Source organism: Rousettus aegyptiacus, unplaced genomic scaffold, assembly GCF_014176215.1.
Source record: "Rousettus aegyptiacus isolate mRouAeg1 unplaced genomic scaffold, mRouAeg1.p scaffold_m13_p_12, whole genome shotgun sequence".
Classification (NCBI taxonomy): domain Eukaryota; kingdom Metazoa; phylum Chordata; class Mammalia; order Chiroptera; family Pteropodidae; genus Rousettus; species Rousettus aegyptiacus.
The window spans coordinates 8,834,569-8,859,702 of NW_023416287.1; the positions used below are offsets into that span (position 1 = coordinate 8,834,569).

Below are 25,134 nucleotides of genomic sequence, written 5' to 3' on the forward strand. Positions count from 1 at the left end.
GCCCTCTGGGTCACGCGGAGTGATGCTGCTTATCCTGATGGCTGCTTCTGCCCGGTGCAGGATCGTCAAAGTCCCCGACCATCCAGAGGCTCTGTGCTTCCAGATCCGCGGAGCCGCCCCGCCGTATGTCTACGCTGTGGGGAGAGGTGAGTGGGAGCCTAACGGACGGAGAGGGCAGCGTGCAGAGCCAGGTCTGTGTGTGCGGCTGGAGCTCGGAGGGGCCCGAACCATCACCACCAGGCTCGCGCCTCAGTGCCTCACAGTGCACCATTGTCACTTCCTTTCTTTGCTGGAAGCCAAAGCTTGCGAGTGCCTGCGGGGGGTCAGGCAGTTACAGCTGGGTAGCAGGAAGACAGTAGGGAGTGGTGAGGACTATGGGTAAGGTGAGAAAAAAACACCCGCTCACTCTAACAGGGGCAGTTTTTCTTCAGCTCCAGCTCTTCATTGCCAGGCAGGAATGTGGGCCCGCTCTTGCCAGATTTGATTTTTTTTTAAAAAAGAAAAGCCAGAATTGGGAATTTCAGCCACACTTCTGTGGCCAGATCCAGCCCATGGTCAACAGTTGGAGATGTCTGCTTTCTGTGTCGAAGGGGTTACTCCATCTCAGAGATGAAACCAAACAGGTCTGAGATACTAGGCTCCCAACCCTTTTTGCACCTAAGGGCCCCACTTTTAGAGTTTCAACATTAATTGCCCACTTTTGTGCTCATAGTTATACTTTTAAAATGCATTAAGAAAATGCATGTCATGACAGAAAGCTACTGGGAATTCGTTAATCTTTTAAAGTGGGTTCATATTTTATTTATCCTTAAAGCAGTGGTTTCTACCTGCCAGAGGACATCTGTCAATGTCTGGAGACATCTTTGGTTGTCAGAACTGGGGGCGGGTTGCTGCTGGCCTCTCCTGGGCAGGGACCAGAGATGCTACTGACTACCCTATAGTGCACAGGACAGCCTCACCCCACAAAGAATCACCCAGCCCCAAATATCAGCAGTGCTGAGGCGAGAAACCCTGCCTAGAGCATCTCTAGAGAAGATGAGGTGTTTATAGGTAAACCAGGCAAAAATAGTAAAACAGTTAATATTTCTTGAGCACGTACTAAGAGCCAGGTATGAGGCCAAATGCTTTAACTGACTGAATCTCTCAAGAACTCTGAGTAGATATTATTAGTACCCTCATTTTACATAGGAGGAAATCAAGGCACAGAGAGGTTAAGAAACTTGCTGGAGGTACACAGTTGGTTAGTGGCAGAGGCAGAGTTTGAACCCAAGCCCCTGGGATCCAGGCCTGCATTTGTCACTATCACACCATACAGGCCTGATACTCTCCCATGTACAGGCAAAGCATGGCATTCCTCTGCATTTTCAGAACCTTTATGCTAACCATGTAAAACTCTGGGGTCCAAAACCTATAGTTTGGGAATTGTGATATAGGTGGAGAAAACATGCACTTGGAGTCTAGTAGACCTGGCTTTGAATCCGGGCTTTTCCTAGCAGCATGACCTGGAGAGAGTAATTTACCTCCCTGAACCTATGTTTTCCTGTCTGCAAAATGGGGCTGATCTTTGTCTCAGTGTTGTAGGTTGTTGTGGAACTTTAATGGAGACAAAGCTCTAGAGTGAAACGTTTATGGGTTCAAGTCCAGCCTTCCTTGCTGTGGGACCTTGGGCTAACTGCTACTTCTCTGAGCTTCCGTTTCTTCTTCTGCAAAATGGGGATGCCAGTCCCGGCCCCTCCCACTGGAGTGGATCAGAGAGTGGCTCCAGGGTGGGAGGAGTGGAGGTGGGGTGTTTGAGTGTGTGTTTGCGGGATTCGGTGGGGGACAGTGTTCATGTGGATACTTGCCCTTGCCTGTCACTGCCCCGAGCCCTCTTTACCTGGCATTCGGCCTCAAGCACGCCCATTCCCCTTAGGCTCAGAGGCTGTGGCCGCAGGGCTCTGTGCTGGCCAGTGTATCTTGAAGGTCAACGGCAACAACGTGATGAATGACGGGGCCCCTGAAGTCTTGGAGCACTTCCAGGCATTCCGGAACCACCGAGAAGAGGCCCTGGTGAGCCCCCCAGCAGCCAAGGGGGTTGGGGAGGCCCTGCTCAGTGGGGTGGGGGCTCAGGTCACCCTCCTTCCTCTGTGGGAAAGCCTGAAGGCGGCACCCCAGTGTTTTGGGTGGGGTGGGGCGGGGCTGCCTGCCTGGCGGGACAGAGTGCGGCTTGGGCCCTGTGCCCCCTGAGCCTCCCTAAACCGGAGGGGCTCGCCTGTGATACCTCATGGCCTCGGCTCTCACAGCTGTGAAATGAGTGTGCTAGGACCCTCTTTTCTTACTGTGTAGGCACACTGGGAAAACGGTCATGTGGATGGTAAAAATTGCTGTTATGCTTGGGTTGGGGGTCAGGGTTCTATGGAGGGCGACACTCATTTATTGGTTCATTTAATGTTTATTGAGCACCTACTATGTGCCTGACACATTCCTGTCCTGGGGCCACAGGAGAGACAAGTTTTCTGCTCCCATGGATCTGACTTACATTTTTAAAACTCCCAGCTGTGTGGGGCAGTGTGTGACTGGAGGTCTCTCAGGAAGGTTCCAGAACAAAGTCTTAGACGCCCTTCTAAAGGTGGTGTTACCTGCAGGCTAAAATCTGAGCTTTGGGGTTGGAGAACGGTTTGCCCTTTGGCCCTGTCCCTCCCGGTGTCGTGGCTGCTCCTCTTACTCATTCTGCCGCCCGCACAGGGCCTGTACCAGTGGGTCTACCACACCCACGAGGATGCCCAGGAGGCCCGCGCCAGCCAGGAGGCGCCCGGCGAGGACCCCGGTGGTGAGGGCACTCGGGAGGAAGACCAGCCTGACTCAGGTAATGGGACAGGTAGGCTGCGTGACAGAGACTCCGGTGGGGACCAGGTCCTCTTCTGTCTACACTCCATTCTGATCCCATCCAGTCTCTCTTGATGCCGTCGCTTCTGTATCAGTTTCCCACTGTTGCTGCAACGAAGAGCCCCAGACCTGGTGGCTCAGAACAACGCGTTTACTCTCTAACTGTTCTGGGGGTCGGAAGCCTCGGATCTGGAATCGGCGCGTCAGCAGGGCTGCATTCCTTCCTGGGGCTCCAGGGGAGAACCACTTACTTGCCTGTTTCAGCTTCTGGAAGCTGCCTGCATTCCTTGGCTCATGCCCCCTTTCCTCCATCTGCAGAGCCAGTGATGTCGGCCTGAGTCCTTCTCACCTAGCCATCTCTCTGACAATTCCGCCTCCATCTTCTCCATTTAAGGACCCTGTGACTGCATCGAGTTCACCTGGGTCATCCAGAATAATCCCGCTGTGAAGTCATCTGATTAGAGCCTTAACTCCATCTGTGACTCCCCGTCTGTAATTTCCCCTTGCCATGTTGCAGTGTCTGGGGATGAGGATGTGGGCATGTTTCAGGGACCTTCATTCTGCCTACCACGAGCTCCCATGTAATCTCTGTAGTGCAGCCTCAGCCCTGAACTCCGGACCTGCCTTTCCACCTGCCACCCCTCAGATGTCCAAGACATCGCAGACTTCATGGCCACATTCAACTTCTGACCTTTCCCTGAAACCTGCTTCCTCCCCTCGGTGGCCCGTCTCGATCCTTCCAGATTCCAGCCATCAGCATCCTTCTTGACTGTTCTCTTTCTCCTCTCTTCCTCCACCTTGATGTGAGCAGCACACCTCGTTACTCTGTCCTCCTCACGCATCCAGAGTCTGACCATTTCCCACCACCTCCATCCCTGGTGGTCCAAGCTACCATCATTTCTCACCAGGACTGTTGCAGTCGCCTGCCCACTCCTCTCTGTCCTGCATTACTTCTCCTCGAAAAATAGAACAAAACCTCCCAGTGGGTCCCAGTGGGATGGTCTTCCACCCCAGCCTGGCCCTCCACCCTTACCTCTCGTCGCTGTCCTGCTCGTCCTCTCTGCTCCATCCGCTCCAGCCTCTTGTCCTTAAATACCCAATGGGCTCCCGCCCGGCACCTTTGCACTTGGCGTCCCTCTGCCTGCAAGGTTCCCATCTGGAGGACTTCATGCTCCTCGGCTCACTCAGTTCTCTGCTCAAATACCCCCTCTTCCGAGAGGCCACCCTTAGTGCCCTAGGTGAGCCCTTCCGTCCAGTGTCTCCTTGTCCTGTTTTATTTCACTTCACACATGCGTTAGTTACCGTCTGTCATCCATTCCTGCTTCGTTTCCCAGATACATCACTACATAGCTCGGTGGCCTCTGAGGAGTCACTTACCCTCTCTGAGCCCAGGATAGTCAGGACTGAGACTGGGCTACGTGAAACATCGATGCAGGAAACTGCAGCATCTGAATCAGGTCGTGCAGGCATCGGGCCTGACCAGTCCCGCGCTTCCCATACACTCACGAGGAGCCTCTTTCTCTCCAGTTCTCAGCCCTGCTCCCTCTGTCCTGGTTTCCCTGTTACGTGGTGTTTCCCTCCCACAGTTGCAGGTTGGAATCCAGTTGAAAAAGAGAGCGCCGTCTTCCCTGTGTAGATCCAACAAAAGTCCCAGACTCGACTCACATCGGCCCTGCTTGGGTCACATGCTCATCCCTAAACCAATCACGGGAAACGGGGGAAATCAAGTCTGTGCCTCCGGGGGAGGGTATGGGTGCGTGATCTCCTCTGCTGAGCCACTAAGACTGGGAATGGGGCACAGGGGTTGATTTCTAGAGGGAAAATCTAGGACGAGGGGTGAACAGCAGTGGGGTGGCAAAAATGAATAGAGCTGCAGCACAGGCTCATCCGCCTAGTGGGAGCTGTCCATGGTGCTCAGTCAGGGGGCTGGCTGGCTGTTGGGTAGAGCCCCATCTTCAGAGTTGCCTGTCCTTCTGGCTTTCAGCCTTCTCCCTGATGTCCCTGGGTCCTCAGCTGAGCCTGCATGAGGACAGCCCTGTGGTCAGCCTAACGGTGGACAACGTGCACCTGGAACATGGCGTGGTGTATGAGTACGTGAGCACGGCAGGTGTCAAGTGTCACGTGCTGGAGAAGATCGTGGAGCCCCGCGGCTGCTTCGGCCTCACAGCCAAGGTCTTGCTGGACACTGCCCTGTCCTGGGGGGTAGAGGAGCCCGATTTCCATCTCCTGAGAATTAGCCTGGAGCCCCAAATTCTAGTCCCTGCCCCACCACTCGGGTAGCCACGGGACTTGTGAGGGTTATCAATCTCTTTAGCCTTGACTTACTCATCTGCATAATGGGCCAGTAACAGACCTGATCTCGCAGGGGTTTTATAAGGAGTCACCCCCAGATGAACCGCTTGAGGCCCTCCCTGCCACCTAATGAATGCTCAGGAGCCATTAACTGTTTCCGCAGATCCTCGAGGCCTTTGCTGCCGATGACGGTGTCTTCGTGCAGAACTGTGGGCGGCTCATGGCACTGAACAACAACATCAAGACCATGTCCCATTACGAGTTTCGTAATATCTGCGACACCAAGCTGGAGCGCATCAGCCAGAGGATTGTCTGCTACCAGGAGGTACCAGTATACCCTACAGGGTCTCCACTGGGGTGTTCGGGTTGGAAATGTCAAAACCCACCCTGATCTAGCGTAAACAAACAGGAGAATATACGGGTTTATATTACCGAAAAGTCCAGAGGTGAACTTCAGGCATGGTTGTATCCAGACGTCCAAATAGATACCATTGTCACAAGAACGTGACCTCTCTCCTTCTCTTGACTTCCTGTGTTAGCTTTGCTCTCAGGCAGGCCCTTCTCATGTGACAAAATGGTCCCCAGTAACTCTAACGTTAGCAACCCCAGTAGAAAAGGAGCTTGACGAGAGCTTTTTTTGGCTTGGTTTAAGTCCCTTGCTTGAGCCTGTACCAGTCAGTCCCTGCAGGGGTGGGAGGGATGAGCCTCATGGACCGTGGGTCGGGGAGAGGCGGTTGGTTCCTCCAGGACAGCTCACATGTGCAGCTGAAGTGGAGAAGTGAATGTGGGTAGGTACTCGGGCCTCGGACTCGCCCCGGCTTTCCCTGACATCTGGATCCAGTAAAGGGCAGTGCAGGGGAATCCACTTTTAAATTCGGCGCTATTGGCATTTTGTCCAATTTGGAACGTCTGGCCCAGGCCAGGATGGGGTGGGTGCTGGGGGTGGGCCAGAATTCCCAGACCCCTGACGCATGACCCCACGCCCCTCACCTTTCTCAGTTTGCAGCCCAGTTGAAGAGCAGAGTCAGCCCACCCTTCAAACAAGCACCCCTGGAACTCCATCCACTGTGTGGCCTGGACTTCTGCCCCACCAACTGCCACATCAACCTCATGGAAGTGTCCTACCCCAAGACCACTCCCTCGGTTGGCAGGTCCTTCAGTATTCGCTTCGGTCGTAAACCCTCCCTCATCGGCCTTGACCCAGAGCAAGGTAACTGTGTGTGTGTATTAGAAATTGTGTTTGGATTTCACAACAGATACTTAAACCAAAACATGTCTGGAGGCCAGCGGTCTAGAGCTGGAAAGGCAGCTCCACGGTCATCAGGGATCTAGGCTCCTTCTGTCTTTCTGCACCATCTTCTCTAGATGTGGCTTTCATCTTGAAGGATACCTCGTGGTATAGAATAGCTGCTAGAGAACCAGTCATCGTGTCTGCATTCCAGGCAGGGAAAGGATCACAGTGGTTAAAAGCATATTAGCACCAAACCAAAACTTTCTTCTTGAAGTAATCTAGCGGATTAAAAGAAGACTTAAAAATGTTCTCATTCATTGGGATCCTAGAAACGGGGGTTGTGGGAGTCTGGGCACTATTTCCAAGTGAGCTCTCCCTGTTCCCATGTAGGCCACCTGAACCCCATGTCCTACACCCAGCACTGCATCACCACCATGGCGGCCCCGTCCTGGAAGTGCCTGCCTGCTGTGGATGGGGACCTCCAATGCCACGGTCTCCATGACAGCAGCTTTGGGTCAGCCAATGGGGCTCTGGGACTGGAGGACCGGGGCCTGAGCTTCCTCCTCAAGCAGGAGGACCGTGAGATCCAGGATGCCTACCTGCAGCTCTTTACCAAACTGGACGTGGCCCTGAAGGAGATGAAGCAGTATGTCACTCAGATCAACAGGTGAGCCCCAGCTCCCCGAGGGAATGGGAGCGAAGTGCCAGAGTCAGGGTTCTTTGTAACGGGGGCTGTCTCGTACACCACAAGCTGCTTAGTGGTACCCTCTAGTCTCACTAGATGCCAGTTGCATCCCTGATCCCCAGTTGTGACTACCAAAAATACCTTCAGACATCGCCAAATGCCCCCTTGGTGGTGGTGATGGTGGTGGGGATGGGGTTTTGGCAAAACCACCCCTGATTGAGAACCACTACTCAATGAAATGATGGACGTTGGCAGTAATCATCAGTAGAGGCTAAAACTATTAGGTGAAAGGTTTGGGGGAACTTCATAATTTTAACATTGCAGAAAGAGAGCCAGCTGGACACGATGTCTTTTTCGGTGTAATGCAGCAGGGACACACAGCTCCACCTACCAAGTGTTCTCGCCAGCAGAAGTCGAACCATTCTCTAATCAAAGCTTTGGGTCTCCCTACTTGGGTGTAGGATGTGGAGGGTAGAGGATGGTGACGTGACACCTTGGGGACGCAGTTGGCCAAATCCAGAGGGCGGGCGATTCTGGATGACAAAGGACCTGGCTGCTTTAAAAAATAAATGATGAGGGTAGAATGGGGCGCAGGTGCGGGGAGGAGGAAGATGTGTTAGGGGAGGGACCTGAGAGGCACATCAAGCACGCGCAGCATCTGGACCTCGTTAGGGCTCTGTGTCTAACACACCATCTGTGACAAGACTCTTTCAAGACCATCAGGGACGTTTGAACATGGACTGGGTATTAGACCGTATTTAGAATTATTAATTTTGCCAGGTATCGTAATAACAGTCTGGTTAAGGTTAAAACAGTGTTTCTCAGCCTTGGCACTATGGACGTTGGGCTGGATGGTTCTGTGTCGTTAGGGGGCGGGGTGTCCTGGGCACTGTGGGATATTTACCAGCATCCCTGTTGTCTACACTCATGGGGTGCTGGTAGCCCCAACCCATCCTCACCCCATTTCAGTGGCGACAACTAAAAATTCCTGTGGAAGCTGGTAAATGTTCCTTCTCAGGAAACATGCTAAATTACTACTTGTTTCCTTGGTGAGGTAGGTGGGAAGCAAAATCACCCCCCAGTTGTGAACTATTGCTTTAAATGAAAGTCCTTATGTGCTAGAGACACATATGGAAGTGTGGTTATAGGGTAAATTTACGATTCCTTAGATATGTTTTTAAACACTCCAGAAAAATAAGAAGGAAAGATTGAGAAAACAAAGGTGGACCCTGAGTTGCCATTGTTGAAGCTACCTGCTGGGTACCTAGGGGTCTTCATATTGTTCCCTCTGCTTTTGTGTGTGATGGAAATTGTCCATGATTCACTCACACACACACACACACACACACACACACACATTCTCTCTCTCTCTCTCTCTCTCTCTCTCTCTCTCTCTCTCTCTCTCTCTCTCTCTCTCTCTTTCTCTCTCTCTCTTTCGCCAGGAGGCCTGGGATTGAACCCTGGCCTCGTTACTTATTAGCTGGGCAAGTCATTTAAACTTCTCTGAGCCTCGATTTTTTCATCTGTAGTATGGTGTTGATCATAATACTGACCTCACTGAGATGTAGTAGGATTATATCAACCAAGGTTTTTCAATCACTTACAAGGCCCCAGATACTCTTCTAAGCACTTTATGTATTTTAACTCCCTTAATCTTTGTAGCAGCCCAAGACATAGATACTGTACTGCTCCATTTTACAGATGAGAAAACGGTCTCAGAGAGGTTAAATAATTTGTCGTACGTCTCTAAATTAGGAAGTGGGAGCATTGGGTGTAGAATCTAGGGTTTGTCTTAAACACCTGTGTGCTCGACCATTATACTCTGTGCCACGGTTTGACAAACTGGCGTATGGGGCAAGATTCAGCCCATTGTTTTTTTTTTAAATAAAGTTTTATTGGAACACAGCCATATCCATTCCTTTATATACTGTCTATGGCACTTTCACAGGAGTGTGACAAAGTTGACTAGTTGTAACTGAGAGCATGTGGCCTACAAAGCTGAAAAGATGTGCTCTCTGGGCCTTTACAGACAGTTTCCTGGCCGCGTTCTATGCCGTCAAACCTTGTGTAGCTCGTCCATACAATAAAGAACCTCTGTCTCTCATGCCCCCTACAAAAGGGACGGCGTATGCGTGCCTGCATTGTCGGTGGGATTTTCAGGGAAGGGACATAAAGCATTTGATGGTTCCTTCTGCTTAGGGTCAAAAGTGAAGCTTGAGGTCAGGGCCCTGCCAGGGGCCTCCGTGGAGGCCATCAAAGCCACAGGCCTGTGCCTGTCAGTTCAGAGTCTTTGCTCCCACAGGCTGCTGTCCACCATCACGGAGCCCACCTCGGGCGGGTCCTGCGATCCGCCCTTGGCCGAGGAGGCCTCGTCCTCCCCACTGGTCAGTGAAGAGAGCGAGATGGACAGGACTGACCATGGGGGCATCAAGAAAGTGTGCTTCAAGGTGTCTGAGGAGGACCAGGAAGACTCAGGTCATGACACCATGAGCTACCGCGACTCCTATAGGTGGGTTAGCCCCGGGCATTACGTGGGGTTTGACATGGATGGCCGGTGGGACAGTGGAGGCCACCGACCTGTGGAAGAGTCAGAATTAGTGGAAAATTTCCCAGGAGGCAGTGGCTAGGGCCACTGTCACTAGACCATGTGGTTCTGGGGGTTATCTAAGGCCCCAAAGCACATCCCAGCTGTCCCCCTCAGCTCCCCTGCCCCAAGGCTAATGACTCAGGGTCTGTCCCCTTGTAGACACCGCCCACCTGTTCCGCTCCAGTTCCTTGCTGCACATGCTGACGGAATGTGGTCAGAGAAAAAGTCACGATCCAATCCGTGGTGTCTTAAAACTCAACTCAAGGCACGGTTTCAGCAACATTGTTTTTACTTGTTCCAAGGAGGAAGACAATTGTTTTGCCTCCTAACTCTGAGTGGATCTGAATTGTTTTTCTATTGGTTCAGCTAATCATAACAAGATCAGCGAAGTCCTAATTAGTGAGTTAAATGGACTAAAAACTCAGTTTTGTGTAATACACCTTATAGTGAGTAAATGGAATTTCTTACCACAAATCAACAAGCACTGTGGGTTACGCAGCATGTGATCGTCGTGTTAGAGTCTTGGGCGTTTCAGTTGTTTGTGGGCAAAATACAGACCTGGTAGAAGATGAGGGGAAAGCCTTCACCCCAGTCCTCCCGTCTTCGAGGGATCTGACTGGTCCACGTTTCCAGCTTGGTGTCTGTGCAATGAGATGTTTGGTGTAACTGGGTGGTGTGTGTTCTCAGAGCCTTGTGTCCATAATGTAAAACTTTTCCATCTCTCTAGATGTCCATTCTTACATTTCAAGGTCCTCCGGTTTTTCCTTTAACTGTCAAAAAGGTGAAGGAAAGAATTTCACGATTGCAGCTTTTGACTCCTGTACCTTCTGAGTTCCTGGGACACCAGCTGAGCAAACACAGTCCCTGTCTCTCCATGACGGTCTCAGCCAGGCTGGAGAGACAGAACACAGAGCCGTGTGGTCAAATATGGCATGTACAGGGGTGTCAAGGGACAAGGCTGTCCCATGAAGGGAGTGACAGGAGTTTACACCCAAATGAAAGCGATTCACTGTCCTCTTACTGTTTCTGCGTTTCTGTGCTGGGGCCTAGAAATGTTTATCCACCTTCAGACAGAGGAAACCAGCCAGGACAACCTTCCCGGTCCCTGCCCCTGGCTGTCGGCCTGCAGCGTCCTTTTCTGGGCCGGTCGTCCAGCCAAGGAGTCAGGGTATTGTCTGTGCTCCAGGAAGTGGGTGTGAGCTGGAGGGTGACTCCTTTCTTCCTCTCTGCCCCTTTGCAGTGAGTGTAACAGCAATCGGGACTCCGTCCTGTCCTGCACCAGCATGAGAAGTAACAGCTCCTACCTGGGCAGTGACGAGATGGGGTCTGGTGAGTGCGGTGGCTCTGCTCGAGGTGGGGTGGGGGGGGTCTCCCTCGCAAGAGTTCGTTTCGTTTAGTTCTGTTTTTTTTTTTATATACTTTGTTATATTAGTTTGTATCGTCTAGCATAGTATGGTAGTGTCTTTCCTTTATTCGCTCACTCCGCATCTTTTACTGAGCACCTCTTTTGTGCCTGGAGCCAAAGCCGTGTACGAAACAAAAGATCTGGCCCTCGTGGAGCTGGCGTCCTCCGTGAAACAGCGTGGACACGAACAGATAAAAGCGTGCACGGTGCAATCACAGATCGTGACGAGTGCTCTGAAATCACTAAGACAGGGGGAACGGGTAGTTTCCATAGAAATTACACATGCTCAGACCAAAATTTCAAATGACACAGAAAAGTTTAGAAGAAGTACGTGAAAATAAGTCAGAACTTCATCCTCTCCCTGAGAAATGACCATCAGTTACATTTGGAGATCACTGGTGAGCACATAATTTTGCACAGATGGACATGTGGGTGGAGGGCCGGATGGAAAGACAGATATATAAATAATATTCTATACGTTAGATTATACTCTGAAAGACTGACTTTTTTTTAAGTGTCATTGATTTCAGCCTTTAAAATTTCCATTTCGTGAATAGGTCATCCATCCACATGGTTTATAATTCATAAGGCATGGGATACGGACAGTGACAGATCCCCCCCTTGTACCCCAGCCTCCTAGTTCCTAAGCTTCCACTGTCTCTACTGCCTCGTGTGTCCTTCCCGAGGTAGTCTGTGCATGAAATTTTAATTTTCATTATACTGCAATTTAACAGAAGCTCAAGTAAAATTGAAGATATCGCTGAACTTTAGATAAATATTTCATCACATAAGATATTCTGCCGCAAAAACTATCCCCGGGGAGGTTTTAGGAAGGATCTGACGTGCGGCAGCTGATTTAACTGAGGGCCCTGGGGGATGGATCGGGAGACTTGGGTCCAGTTCTTCTCTCTGGCTCTCAGCGTCCTCGTTGGCGGAATGGAAATAATAACAAAGACTTATAATTGTGTAGGGCTTTAGTACATTTTGCCCCCTTTGCAGATAAAGAAACTACAGCTCAGAGAGGTCAAGAGATTCGCCCAATGTCACACAGCCAGGCTCTGGGGCTGTGAGACTCCAGATCCACTGCGGGCTCTGTAGCCACATTGCTTTCTTGGAAAAAAGGTTGGGAAAGTGTGACATGGGGCAGGAATAGTTGATGGCGATGGCTTCTTCCTTCTGCCAGGAGACGAGCTGCCCTGCGACATGCGGATCCCATCAGACAAGCAGGACAAGCTCCACGGTTGCCTGGAACATCTCTTTAACCAGGTAGAGTCTTTGTTCCTGCCCCTGGCCCGACCTTGGGTTCCTCCCATCACCCCTGGGAAGAACCCGTAAGCCAGGAGCCAGGCAGGGGGCTATGGGTCATGGGTCCCTGCAACCTGGAAGGCCACGGGGACCCCACTAACCCAGAGCTTTCTGCCGCCCAGGTGGACTCCATCCACACACTCCTCAAGGGGCCGGTCATGAGCAGGGCTTTCGAAGAGACTAGGCATTTCCCTATGGACCACAGCTTGCAAGGTGAGCACGTCAGAGTCCTTTGGCAGGGCTAGGGGTGACATCCCTCACCCAATGAGGAGCCAGCCTGCGATGGGGTGTGTGTGTGCTGGATCGAGGGCAGGACACCTGGTCACACTCTCAGCTTTGCCCCTGGTTGTGGACTAGTCCAGGGGCCAGCACGTTCAGCCCATGGGCCAAATCCAGTCCATGGCCAGTTTTGTACAGACTGAGGTGAGAGTGATCTTTTCATTTATTAAGAGTTGTAGAAGTAAACGAAGAAACAAAGACTCTGTGACAGAGACTGTGTGCCCTGGCAAGCCTAAAACAGTTCCTATTTGGCTCTTTACAGAAAACGTTTGCGGACCCCTGGGCTGGTCCCTGAGGCTCTCTGGGCCCCCGTCTGCCCATTTGTAACCCGAGAGGGAAGGACTGGAGTACAGTTTGCAAACCTCAGACACCCACACCCCTTCTTCATCATTTTTAGCCATATTCACAGAACCTACTTATATCTTTACGTTTTTTAAAACCATATTCATTTGCTGCTTGTATTATTATTGACATAATTCTTTTGAAAAAAGTATCTCCCTTTTAAAAATTTAATTTTGAAAGGAACTTATTAAACTCCCTTTAGATGGAAAATCGGTATGACATGCCATAAGATATGATGACCATGATAAACCCCATGGAAACAGCCACAAAATGTCACTGTATTGTAGTCAGGTACTGCTCCCTGCCTGCCCAGAGCACCTCGTTCTTTATTTACGAGAGGGGTCAGTGAGTTAAAGAAGTGTTAGGATTTATCAGCACCAAATTGAGACTTTCTTGAAATGATTTGCGAGAAAAAGAATTGACATGTGTGGTCTTCCACCTACCTTTCCTCCCACCCACCCGCTCACCCATTCATCTGTCCACCTACTCATTCATCCATCGACCCAGTAGACCATTCCTAGGAAAGAGCCTGTGTCAGGCCTTGTGGTGGCCACCGGGGATGCGTGTAACACTGCCCCTGACCTCAAGGAACTCCCAGCTGGACGTAGGAAACGGGAAAGGAAACAGGCAGTTACTCCCAAGTCAGGGTAGGAAGCGGTGAGAAGTGGCCCCCGCTGCTGCCTAAAGGTCAGAAACATCAAACCCAGAGGGACCAAAACCATAAATATCTCAGAAACCTGGGACCTTGGAGCAGGGATGAGGCCGAAGGACCAAGGGCCTGTGTCTGCCTGGCCTTTGAATGGTGCTGCTGGGGTCAGGTTCAAGTTCCAGCTCTGTCAGTACCCAGCTGTGTGACTTCAGGCAAGACACCGTTCCGCTTTGTGCCTGGACTCTCTTCTCTGTATAGGGAAAAGGTTAGAACTCGCATGCCAGCTCGGATCGGTGTGGCTGCAAGGAGGTGTAGTATCTGAGAATCCTTCTGTGTGATTACACCCAGGCTTAGGAGAAAAGAATGCAGTGATTGATTTGTGATGTCTGCCCTCGAATGGTTTCAGCTGTGCTGAGTCACGCCTCAGACTAGCAAGGAGGAGAGCTGAGATCGATGAGTGATGTCTGCTATGGGCGTGGTGCTATAAATCAGTAGCACACTTACCATATATTTTGCCCTCCACGGACCAGATGATACCCAACAGTCCTGCCAGGATCCTTGATCCAGGATTCCGAGCTTTGGGATCTGGTGATGATGGCACGTAAGCCTCTGTGCCACCTTCCTCTAAAGCTGCCTCCGTCCCCTTCCCTGCCCTCATGTCACTTTCCTGCCCCAGAGTTCAAACAGAAAGAAGAGTGTACGATGCGTGGCCGGAGCTTGATCCAGATCAGCATTCAGGAGGACCCCTGGAACCTCCCCAACTCCATCAAGACCCTGGTGGACAACATTCAGAGATACGTGGAAGGTTAGTTGGGCAGAGAAGGCTGTAACGGGGGGCTGTCGGGGATGGGGGACGGTTTGTGGCCTTCGATTCTTAATGTAGAACGTGAAAGGATCAGGAACCTGCGTGTCTCGCCCTGTCCAGAGGGAGAATGACAAGGGTCAGGGCCTCTCTCTCAGCTGAGTATCCAGCCCTGGGTCAGGCCTTGAGACTATACACGTTTGATCAAGGAACTGCAGATTTGTGGTGCTTGGGGCATCCTTGCCGAGTCAGGAGACCGAGAAGGCTGAACTTCTTAGTTTCTGAAATTGCGGCTTTATTTTAATTCCTTTTATTTATTATCAAGGTCACAGGCTGCGGGCCCCCTGATCAGAGTTAGGTCCACAGATAGATCTCGATGCCATAGCATAAAAATATGGATCGGCCGCCAATGTTTAATCCAAGATCTCACATGAAAATCTAGATTTCTGGCTCGTCTGAGCAGTCAGGAGATCTGGCCCTCACCCGCCTGCCCAGTCCCGGAGGCACACGCGGCTGGAGACGAGCGGCAGCTTCCGTCTTGGGTGGGAGAGCGGTACCGTCTGGTTCCTCGCAGTCCCCACCACTCCCCGCTTCCTGGTGTCCGCCTCACGCATCTTACGTTACCTGCCTGGCCCTTGGCAGCATTTGCGTCTGGGACTCCTGGGTTAGGAGGACTCCAGGCCAGGGAGACATTTGACCAGGACAACAGGGCGTGCAAGGCCTGTGAGCCATTGCCCCAGGGACAGCAGCCTCCGAGTTAGGAGTCTGTGTTGGCCCTGAGCTGCCCCATTTTCCAAAACTAATTGGTTGAGAACACGGACCCTGGAGCCAGATTGTCGGTGCCCGACCTGTATGCGGGCACACGCATGGAAAAGCGTGCCCACACGTATACAAGGAATGGGCTGGGGGCTCTGGCCCAGGAGTCGGAGGGGCTGGTTTTAGTCTCTGCTTGGCAGGTACATGCACACAGTTGGGGTGCAGTTAACAGTTGGGGTTCTATCTCCTGGCAGTCAGAGGGTTTCTGGATTTTACCCAATATCCAATCAGAATTTCTTTAGCACGACCATATGTCCCCAGAGGTTCACTCCAGAGGGCTCAGAGCTCGGGCTGTGGGAGGGCCCATCTCTGCTCGAAGCTCCTGCCAACTCCTCTCTGCCTATTCTCCTTTCTCTGCCCCTCTCCTTCCAGATGGGAAGAACCAGCTGCTTCTGGCTTTGCTGAAATGCACAGGTGAGGACTTGGAAGCAGCAACCATCTGTGGTTGGCACACATGCAGGTGTGCTCAGGAGAGGCCGTCCTGCCAGGGGATGCTCATGACCGCAGCCCAGGGAAGGCCTTTCTGCCAGCTGGGGTTGACTTTCCCATGGTCATCAGGACCTGCACAAGAAGAAGTAATACCTCCGAGAACTACCTAGACCTCACTCGCTTCCTCTTGTGTCCAGGGGACAAGTCTCAGGGTCCCGGAGCCAGGAGCCTTGTGTCTTGCCACCTTCCAGGCCTGGGCTGATCTTGACAAGGACACGGGATAGACTGATGACTAGGAGGCTCTTCGCCAGTCGAGTCCTCAGCCCTGACTGGGACTTCCTACCCGGCAGACAGTGGGGAGGAGGGAAGGGCTGATGGTGGGCTCTGAGAAGCTGGGGGATGTTCTCTGTCCCTTCCTTCTTTCCCAAAATGATCAGCCAAGGGGCAGCTAAAATAGGATCTAGGTCAAAATTGGTCACTGAAAACCAATTGGCCAGAGCCAGTCATCAAAATCATCCCTTCCAGAAGATTGGGACCCTGAATGACCGACCAGTTGCTGGAAACTGGCCACTTCTGCCAACCGTGTTAAGAGCAGGGGCAAGGAAGGGGGCGAGGGCAGGAAGAAGGAGAGACAGTGGTCAGCTACCTTTCCTAAAACATGGAGCTTGGCAGGAATGCTTGGCGTCATTGGCAGTCAGTCAGTCAGTCAAGGCCAAACAAGTCCCTCACACATGGAGAAGCAGCAGCTGAGAGTAGGGGTTTGGGGAAAGCCTGAGAAAGTCACCAGGCAGATGGGTCATCAAGAGAGTCGAGTTTCTCAGCAAATTGTCTTGCTTTTGGAGAATCGATGTGCGTGAAGTTGGCTTTTGGCGGCTGGGTTTGAGTTTTGGCCCGCCGGCCGCAGACGGGTGGTCCTGCGGTGAGGGGGGTTGGTTCCGGGCCAGGGCTTTGAGGCCAGGGGCCTGCCGATGGCGTGGGAAGCACCAGCCCAGCGAGGCCCCTCCCCGCCCTCCAGATACCGAGCTGCAGCTGCGCAGGGACGCGATCTTCTGCCAGGCCCTGGTGGCCGCCGTGTGCACCTTCTCCGAGCAGCTCCTGGCCGCCCTCAGTTACCGCTACAACAACAACGGCGAGTACGACGAGAGCAGCCGGGACGCCAGCCGCAAGTGGCTGGAGCAGGTGGCGGCCACTGGCGTCCTCCTGCACTGCCAGTCCCTGCTCTCGCCGGCCACTGTGGTGAGTGAGGGGCCCCCGGGGGCCTGGGCGGGGGAGCTCGTGCCTCCTGACTCGGGCTCTCGCTCACCTCGTTCATGCTGCAGCTAGTTATTGAGTACCTACTATGTGCCACTGTTACAGGCACTGGGGATCCAGCACTGAACAAAGCAGAGGTGTTGTGCTCAGGGATCTTAAATCCCAGTTGGGGGAGACAGACATAAATAAGTAAAAGAAGTGGGGTAGACCAGTGGTTCTGAACTGGCGCAGTTGTACCCTCCACGGGATGCTTGGTTTTGTCCGGAGACACTTCAGGTTGTCAGAACTGAGGACGGAGGAGGTAGTACTGGCATCTAGTGTCTGGAGGCCAGGGATGCCGCTAAACATCCTATAACGCACAGATGTCCCTGTCCCCAGAGAATTATCTGGCCTTAAATATAGATAGTGTCGCACTTGGAAGACCTTTGTATGTAGTGATAAGGTCTAAGGAGAAAAATTAAGCAGGGAAAGGGGATACGAAGATGTAATTCGGCAGCAGTTGGAAGTTTCGATAAGGTGGCTGACGTAGGCCTCATTAAGGAGGTGACCTCTGACCTAGGAACTGAAGGAGGGGAGGGAGCGAGCCAAGAGGATATCGAGAAAGGAGCCTTCCAGGTAGCGGGAGCAGCAGGTGCAAAGGCCCTGAGGCAGGAGCTCGCTTGCAGTGTTTGAGAAACAACGAGGTGCCTGGTGTGGCTGGAGCCGAGGGAGCCTGCGGAGGGGGAGGGGAAGTCTTGAGAATTAACTGGGGTCAGACTGTGTGAGGTCATGCAGGCTGTTAGAGGATGCCAGCCGTTACTCTGAGTGAGTGAGAGCCATAGGAGGGTTTAGAGCAGAGGAAGGACAGGATTGACTTTGACACTTGAAGAATCACCCGTGCCCCTGGGTGGGGAAGATGACGAGGGCAAGGGCAGAAGCCAGGAGGCCAGCGAGGAGGCTTTCGTGATGGCCCAGGCGGACTTCCTCGGTGCAGACATCTCATTCGGCCCTCTTAGTAGCCCCAAGGCAGGTCCCTCATGCCTACATTTTAAGGACTAGAGAGCCATCGAGACCCAGACAGCCAGGTGTGAACTCCGCGTGTCCGACTCTGGGCCTGGTAATCCTCGGCTGCCCTGCTCTCTCTGCATCACCTTTTTATCCCTGATCTCCCTGCCCCTCCCCCTCCACACTCTCGTGGCTCAGAATCAGGTGATCCTTCTACTTAAGGTCCCCAGAGAGGCAGAGTCAACAGCTCATCATTTAAGGGCGCTGGTACCCAAATCCGACGTCCTCCAGAAATGCAGCCTGCAGCAGGACTTGCTCCCTGCTGTTTGCTCCTGCACCCCACGTGCCCAGGCCGGAGCTCCCTGCCTCGCAGACGTATTCCCAGGCGGCGCCCACAGCCACGGCTGCTGGCTGTTCGGAAAGCGTGGCCTTGGCGCGCCCTCTGCTGGCCGATCTTGCACATAGGCGCTTCCCGGTGGGAGACCCCCTCGTACCTGATTCCCAGAAAACACCACCCTGGGCCTCGAAAGGCAGCTGGGAACGCCCAGCCTCACCTTCCCCTTCTCAGATGAGGAGGACCCCGGGGCCCAGTGCATCAGTTCACCAGTCCCCACGATGTGCCGGGCTCTGGGTGCTGGGGGTCCGAAGCTCACTTTCTAGTTGGGGGAAGCAGATTGGGAAGAAGAAAGGAAGGAAGGAGGAGAGAAGGGAAGAAGGGGAGTCAATGCAGAAGGCTTGGAAGGTGTTGGGATTTCTCTGGATTTAAATGCCAGAGATGGCCTCTCTGAGGAGGTGGCAGAGAGGTGACATTTGAGCTGAGAGCCGAGTACCAAGACAGCCTGCTAGGTAGACGGTCTGAAGGACAGCATGTACAAAGGTCCTGAATGGAGGCCAGGGGCATCGGGGATGAGGTCACCGGGGCCCCATCTGCAGGGCCTGGTACCTTATTCTGGGAGCAGAGGGAGGGTTCAGGGGCACTGAGCAGGTGAGTAATGTAATTTGAGTTAGGTTTTCAAAGATAACTAGTGGTCGCAGGGGACCCCTGGAGTCTGACTCGGTCACCCCTAGGCCTGCTCTCTGCATCTTCTCTTTATCCCTGGTAGCAGAGGGACCCCTGTGAAGAGGCTGGCGTGGTCCCTGAGAGATGATGGCGTCTTGTATTGGGGGTGATGAGGACGGTGGAAGGAGGTGGATGGATCTGGGCTATGTTTTTGGAGGTCGACCCATTAGAACGTGGTGATGGGGGGGTGTAGGAGAGAGAAGTCAAAAAGTCCTTAAGGGTTTGGGGCTTGGGCAGCTGGGCAGATGCTGGTGTGCTTTGCTGAGATGGGGCCTACAGGAGGGGAGTTGAGGAGGGAAATGAGGACTTCCGTTTGGGCTCGTGAGGTTTGAGGTGGTCGAGTTGCACTGTGGACATGGTCCGGGTATGAGGGCCACCCAGCACGTTGGAGCAGAGATGAGTTCCGACCTTGGGAGGTATAGGACAAGCAAACGTGATTTCACGTCTAGCCCTGGAGAGCCCAGTGCAGACCCTCACACCTCGTAGGCCCCTCAGCCTGGCAGGTTGACTAAGGGTTGAGTCACAGCACCTTGAAGTGAAACCCCAGGGTGGGGGGCGCATCTGAGACTCCTTCACCCTGTCTTCCTCCTGCAGAAGGAGGAACGGATCATGCTGGAGGACATCTGGGTGACTCTGTCGGAACTGGACAACGTCACCTTCTCTTTTAAGCAGCTGGACGAGAACTACGTGGCCAGTGAGTGATTCCTCCCACCCCAGCATGACAGTGAGGGTTCGGGGGTGAAAGGGACTTCTCTCGGGTCGCCCTGCTCTTCCCCTGCTACCAGGCCAGTGGCCCAAGTTTGACCTGAAACCCAGCACTTTCAGAGCTTCGTGCTCCCAACATGAGTCTCAAAGCTGAACCTTGGGGACTCGTGGAAAAACAGGGGTTTCTTTTTGTATAAACTCAGACATGTCTTATAGTTGCTATCTCTCATAACAACAGCCGGTACCTAATTATTGCTAAAATTCCTAGTGATATTCTTCTTTGGGATAAAGACTTATAATGATTTTCTAAGAACTTATACTGTAATTAAGTTTCTTTCTCTCTTCTTTCCCACCCATTCTTCCACCTGTCCATCTACTTATCCACTCATTAATTTACTCATCATCCATCCATCCATCCATCCATCCATCCATCCATCTATCCATCCATCCATGAATGACTGTGAGCTCATAATATATGTCAGGTGCAGTTTTAGGTTTTGGGGCCACAGTGGAGGGGAATACAGCTACGCTTCCTGCCCTCTGAGAGCTCACTGTCTAGCCCAGTGGGTCTCAGTCCTGGCTGCCCTGGAATCATCTAGGGAGCTTTTTAAAGATACCGATGCCCCCTCTCAGGCCCCGCCCTGGTGATTCAGATTCTGCCGATGGGGCGGATACTGGCCATTGGGATTCTGAACAGCCTTCCAGGTGACTTTGACGAACAGCCCCGGACTGAGAGCCACTGGGCTGGGCTCTGGAGCCGTGGTTCTCCTAGTGCGGTCCCTGGAACAGCCATACCCGGGGGGAGCTTGTTAGAAAAACAAGTTCTCAGGTTCCTCCCTACACCTGCCAAACCTGGAACTCTGTCAGCAAGCCCTCCAGGTGACTTCGAAGCACGCTAGTTTGAGAAGCACTGCTCCGGATCAGTGTTTCTCAATTTTTAAAAATTCCCACCTCCACAAGGAGCCTAATTAATTAATTAATTAATTAATTGATTTTTAGTGGTGACATTGGTTCATGAAATCCGTTAAGTTTCAGCTGTATATTTTTTTTCCCCTTATTACAGCGTCCCCATGAGATTTTAATCCCACAGACACACAGGCAGGGAAGTTCCAGGACGCCCCCCGGAGGTGGCAGGCAGGGCCTTCTTGGGCTGCCCCTCTGAGGTGGGGAGAACAGGGAGACCCCTGGATGCCACTCTGGGCTGTGCGGACCTGCAAGTCCCAGTAACATCTTGAGGCTCGGCAGACAAAGGGGTGTGAGTCGCTGTCTGTGGCGGGGAGATCGGGGAGGGCCCCGGGCCTGCAGCAGAGGTCTGGAGGAAGGCCTGACGTTGCCCCAGCGAAGGCTGGGCAGGGCTCCCGCCGGCCTCAGTGTCACCCAGCCCCACCTTGTCCCCCCACAGACACCAACGTCTTCTACCACATCGAGGGCAGCCGGCAGGCGCTGAAGGTCGTCTTCTACCTCGACAGCTACCACTTCTCGAAGCTGCCGTCCCGCCTGGAGAGCGGGGCCAGCCTGAGGCTGCACACTGTGCTCTTCACAAAATGTGAGCCGGGGGCGCCGACCTGGGCCCAGGGGGCCGGCCACGGCCGCCGAGCACGCCGGGTCCCAGCCCCCCGCCTCCTCCTTCTCCCTCCACAGCGCTGGAGAATGCCGAGGGGCCGCCTCCGCCGGGCGGCCAGGCTGCGGAAGACCTGCAGCAGGAGATCAACGCCCAGTCCCTGGAGAAGGTTCAGCAGTATTACCGCAAACTCAGGTATCTGTCCGGGCGACCTGTTGGGGACAGGAGTCTGGACACTGCTCTGTGGAGTGGGTATGAGCATACATAGTAGACACCAGACGGGTCCCCAACGTGGGAGGGGACAAAATGCCTTTTCCTTTCCTGCATCTGCTGTGTGCCGGGTCCTCTGTACACACAAGCTCAGCAGATTCTCTCAACAGTCACGGTCAGCCACTCTAACCCACTTTACGGACGAGGAGACTGAGGCCCAGAGTGGGCGCCCGGTTTGCCCAGCGTCACGCGGCTAGACCGTGGCTGAGCCTGGAACTGGGCCTGTTGGCCTTCGGAGCGGCCAACTGAGGGGAGCCGCCTGCTTCCTCCTGCGTGGGGACAGCAGCCCTGGGGTTCTTGTGCCCGTGAGTAAGGGGCGTGACCCTGGGGCCTTGGCCCTGTTCAGAGGAGACCCCCTGAGAAAGTGGAGGGAGCAGGAGCCACCGCCGCCGGAAGGAGGCCTCGGGCCCAGGGAAGCAGCTCCTGCTGCCGCCGCCCTCACCCGGCCCTTCTCCTCACCTTCTCCCTCTGTGAAAAACGCAGGCTGAGGATTCGGAGACTGGGCTTTTGGGGTGTGTGCTAAAGGCCGCACCATCTTGGGGCCTGGCTTTACCATTTGGAAATGGGAGGATGATGCTCTCATTTTTTTTGTTGTTGTTGTTGTTCAGGGAAAACATCCAGCTATATTATTAACACTGGCATCTCTTGGGTTTGATCGACGCCATCAGTGTGTTCGGAGCCCTTTGTTGACTATGTAAAATAGCTCCTCTGTGAACACTGATTCGTCTCTTTCTTCATTTGGCACATGCTCATCGAGACCTTCCGTGGGCCAGGCCCTGTTCTGGGTGCTTGCTTGGGAGTCAGCAGTGACCAAACAGAGCCGCTTCTGCACGGAGCGTAGATTCTAGAGCAGCAGTTGTCTGGCCTGCCGTCCGCTTTGTCGGTGAAGCTTTATGAGCGCACCGCCGCGTTCATGCACGCGGTCATCGTCTGTGGCTGCTTTCGTGCTCCAGTGGCTGAGCTGAGTGGCATCTCAGTAGCGATTGGCCCACGCAGCCTAAAATAGTGACCGATGGGCCCTTTACGGAAAACGTTGGCGGGGCCCTGTCCTAGAGGGGGACCGAACCTTAACCAGTGAACTAAGAGCGATGTAACCTGTCGGCGGACAGGTGCTCAGAGGACAGATTTGGCGAGACAGGGGGACAGAGAGTGAGGGTGTCGGGTACTGACTTCATGGGCAGTCAGGGAGAGGCGGCGTTCGAGTGGCGAGGGGTGCATGGGAGGCCCCCTCTTGCTTCTCCCCGGGGCCGCCAGGGGAGCGAACAGGTGGCCGTGACAGCAGAGAGCCGTGCGAGGCGCCCTGAGCGTTTTCCTTCTGAGAGCTGTGGGCCGTGGCCGCAGTGGGGTCGGGGCTGCAAGGTCAGCGGGCGTGGCGGCCTCCCTCACCCCATCTTTCTCTCTCAGGGCGTTTTACCTGGAACGGTCCAACCTGCCCACGGATGCCAGCACCACGGCAGTGAAGATAGACCAGGTGGTCCCTCCTCCCCCTCCCCGCTGCGGAGTTCGGGCAGGGTGGGGGGCTCTCGGGTCACGGCTCAGCAGACAGGGCCAGAATCCTGGCAGAGCGGCCCGAGGCCTCTGCAGCCCCTCCTCCAGGAAGCCTCCAGGGTAGCTCCTTCCCCAGTGGAGGGATCCCAGCTTCTCCCCGCTACTCTGGAATTCCTTCCATGACGTATTCGCATGGCACCCACTCCCCGGTGTCTCCCCAAGGTCCTGGTGTACTGCAGTGTTTCTCTGAGGCCGGAGCCAGAAGTGGCCATGCAGCATTATTTTTGTTTGTTTGTTTTGACTTTATCGCCAACATTTAAAAATCAAAAGATTTCCCAGGAAATGGAGGCTTCTGGCTTTTCTTGAGACATGGGAAGACCTGGCCGCCCAGGGCCCACATGCCCATGTGTCACAGATGGCCTTTCGAGGGTGCGTGCTCCAGGCCTCTCACCCACTTCCCGGGCTCGGGCAGGCCTCAAATGTGACAATGGTTTTGGGGTACTGGCCTCGGGACCAAGAGGCTGGGGGCTCCAAGAGCAGTGGCCAGCACAGCCCTTTGGGGGTTTGAGTTTGGCTGGGAGAATATTAAGGTGACAGGAGCAACCGTAAACCACCATTTCCGGCCACTTTGCTGAGGCTTAGATGGGGGCACACCTGGGCAGGTGAGGAGAATGAGATTGGAAGGTTAGGCCTGAAAGGTATCGTGAACACCGAACGTCAGCCTGCGGGGCAGCAGGGAGCCGCAGATGGCCCTCGAGTGGAGGTTATGGAGGTTCATTGGGTTTTATGCCCCGGTGAGCTGGACCTGGAGGGAGATGGTGGGGCGGAAGGCTGGGCGGTGGCCCGCTCTGACCGTCCGGCTGTGTGCGTGTGCGCCTCGCAGCTGATCCGCCCCATCAATGCCCTGGATGAGCTCTGCCGCCTCATGAAGTCCTCCGTGCACCCCAAGCCTGGTGCTGCTGGGAGCTTGGGTGCTGGCCTCATCCCCATCTCCTCTGAGCTCTGCTACCGCCTGGGGGCTTGCCAGATCGCCATGTGCGGCACGGGCATGCAGAGGTGAGCTCTGAGCTGGGCGCTGGGCGCGCCACGGGGAAGAAGTGGCAGAGATGCCGACGTGTTAGCGGGGTGCAGCGAGGGAAACAGTAGAACACCGTGGGAGGGTTGGCAGCCAAGAGAAGGGATGAGCAGGTGGGAGGGGCGCACGGAGGGGCGGGGTAGCTGGGGGGGCCTGGGAGAGAAGACACTGGGGGTAGGGACCGAGTCCAGCAGTCATCTGGGAGCGGGCAGTTCTGGGCCCTGAGGCAGGAGCTCGCCCTGGGAGAGCAGGCCGTGATGGTCAGGGCGATGGCGGGGGTGTGGAGTCTCGGGGGCCGTGGTGGGACAGGAAGTCACCCCCGTCTCACCCGCCTGCCTTCTCGCCCCCGCCTGCAGGAGCACCCTGAGCGTCTCCCTGGAACAGGCAGCCATCCTGGCTCGAAGCCACGGGCTGCTGCCCAAGTGCATCATGCAGGCCACGGACATCATGCGGAAGCAGGTGAGGCGGCCCTGCCCGCCAGGCCCGCCAGGCTGCAGGGCGTCCTGGCCTGGACATCCTGGGCCGGACATCCTAGGCCGAGGGCATGATGTGCCTCAGCTGGGGCAGGATGAGAGGCCATCTGGGGGCTGGGCGGTCACCAGCCCCAGAGGGGGTCCTTCTTCCCATGTGGAGGGGTCCCGGGATTTCCGCTTCTGGGACCTCCGAGTACCCCATTTCCTCACTCCACCGCACCCCCGTGCTCCTTCAAGGACCCTGAACTCCATGCAGAGGCAAGTCACAGCCTCTGGGTTCTTTCTTCTCAGGGCCCCAGGGTGGAGATTCTGGCCAAAAATCTGCGGGTCAAGGATCAGATGCCCCAGGGTGCACCGCGGTGAGTGGCTGTCCCTCCCCTCCCTCCCCTCCCTTCTCGCCTTGGGAAAGCCAGGACCTGGGCTGGCATCAAACTCCTGGCCTCACCTCAGGTGGACCCCCCTGGTGGTTAGATGGGGGCCCCACTTTGGGGAGCGACAAATGCACTCAGTCCGTTGGCCCCAGAGGAGCTCCTGCTGTAGCTGAAGAGATGAGGCCCCAGAACAAGCCGTGGGCGACGAT

At 54.2% G+C, this 25,134-nt stretch overlaps 1 protein-coding gene across 2 annotated transcripts in view; it reads left to right on the forward strand.

The window, feature by feature from the left end:
- The window catches only part of PREX1 (phosphatidylinositol-3,4,5-trisphosphate dependent Rac exchange factor 1), a 172,707-nt gene that overhangs the window by 144,143 nt on the left and 3,430 nt on the right, over window positions 1–25,134 (forward strand). Inside the window, exons 19-39 of one of the 2 annotated variants that reach the window (XM_016143709.2) lie at window positions 61–146; window positions 1,913–2,049; window positions 2,725–2,845; window positions 4,850–5,037; window positions 5,321–5,482; window positions 6,157–6,367; window positions 6,779–7,055; window positions 9,376–9,582; window positions 10,901–10,989; window positions 12,249–12,331; window positions 12,493–12,583; window positions 14,317–14,445; window positions 15,631–15,672; window positions 16,703–16,923; window positions 19,577–19,676; window positions 21,090–21,233; window positions 21,329–21,443; window positions 22,923–22,989; window positions 23,890–24,062; window positions 24,438–24,540; window positions 24,846–24,913. In XM_016143709.2, coding sequence (XP_015999195.2) covers window positions 61–146; window positions 1,913–2,049; window positions 2,725–2,845; window positions 4,850–5,037; window positions 5,321–5,482; window positions 6,157–6,367; window positions 6,779–7,055; window positions 9,376–9,582; window positions 10,901–10,989; window positions 12,249–12,331; window positions 12,493–12,583; window positions 14,317–14,445; window positions 15,631–15,672; window positions 16,703–16,923; window positions 19,577–19,676; window positions 21,090–21,233; window positions 21,329–21,443; window positions 22,923–22,989; window positions 23,890–24,062; window positions 24,438–24,540; window positions 24,846–24,913 — 2,814 coding nt within the window. Of the gene's footprint in view, window positions 1–60; window positions 147–1,912; window positions 2,050–2,724; window positions 2,858–4,849; window positions 5,038–5,320; window positions 5,483–6,156; window positions 6,368–6,778; window positions 7,056–9,375; window positions 9,583–10,900; window positions 10,990–12,248; window positions 12,332–12,492; window positions 12,584–14,316; window positions 14,446–15,630; window positions 15,673–16,702; window positions 16,924–19,576; window positions 19,677–21,089; window positions 21,234–21,328; window positions 21,444–22,922; window positions 22,990–23,889; window positions 24,063–24,437; window positions 24,541–24,845; window positions 24,914–25,134 lie in introns of both variants that reach the window. The other variant, XM_016143708.2, reaches the window with a different exon arrangement.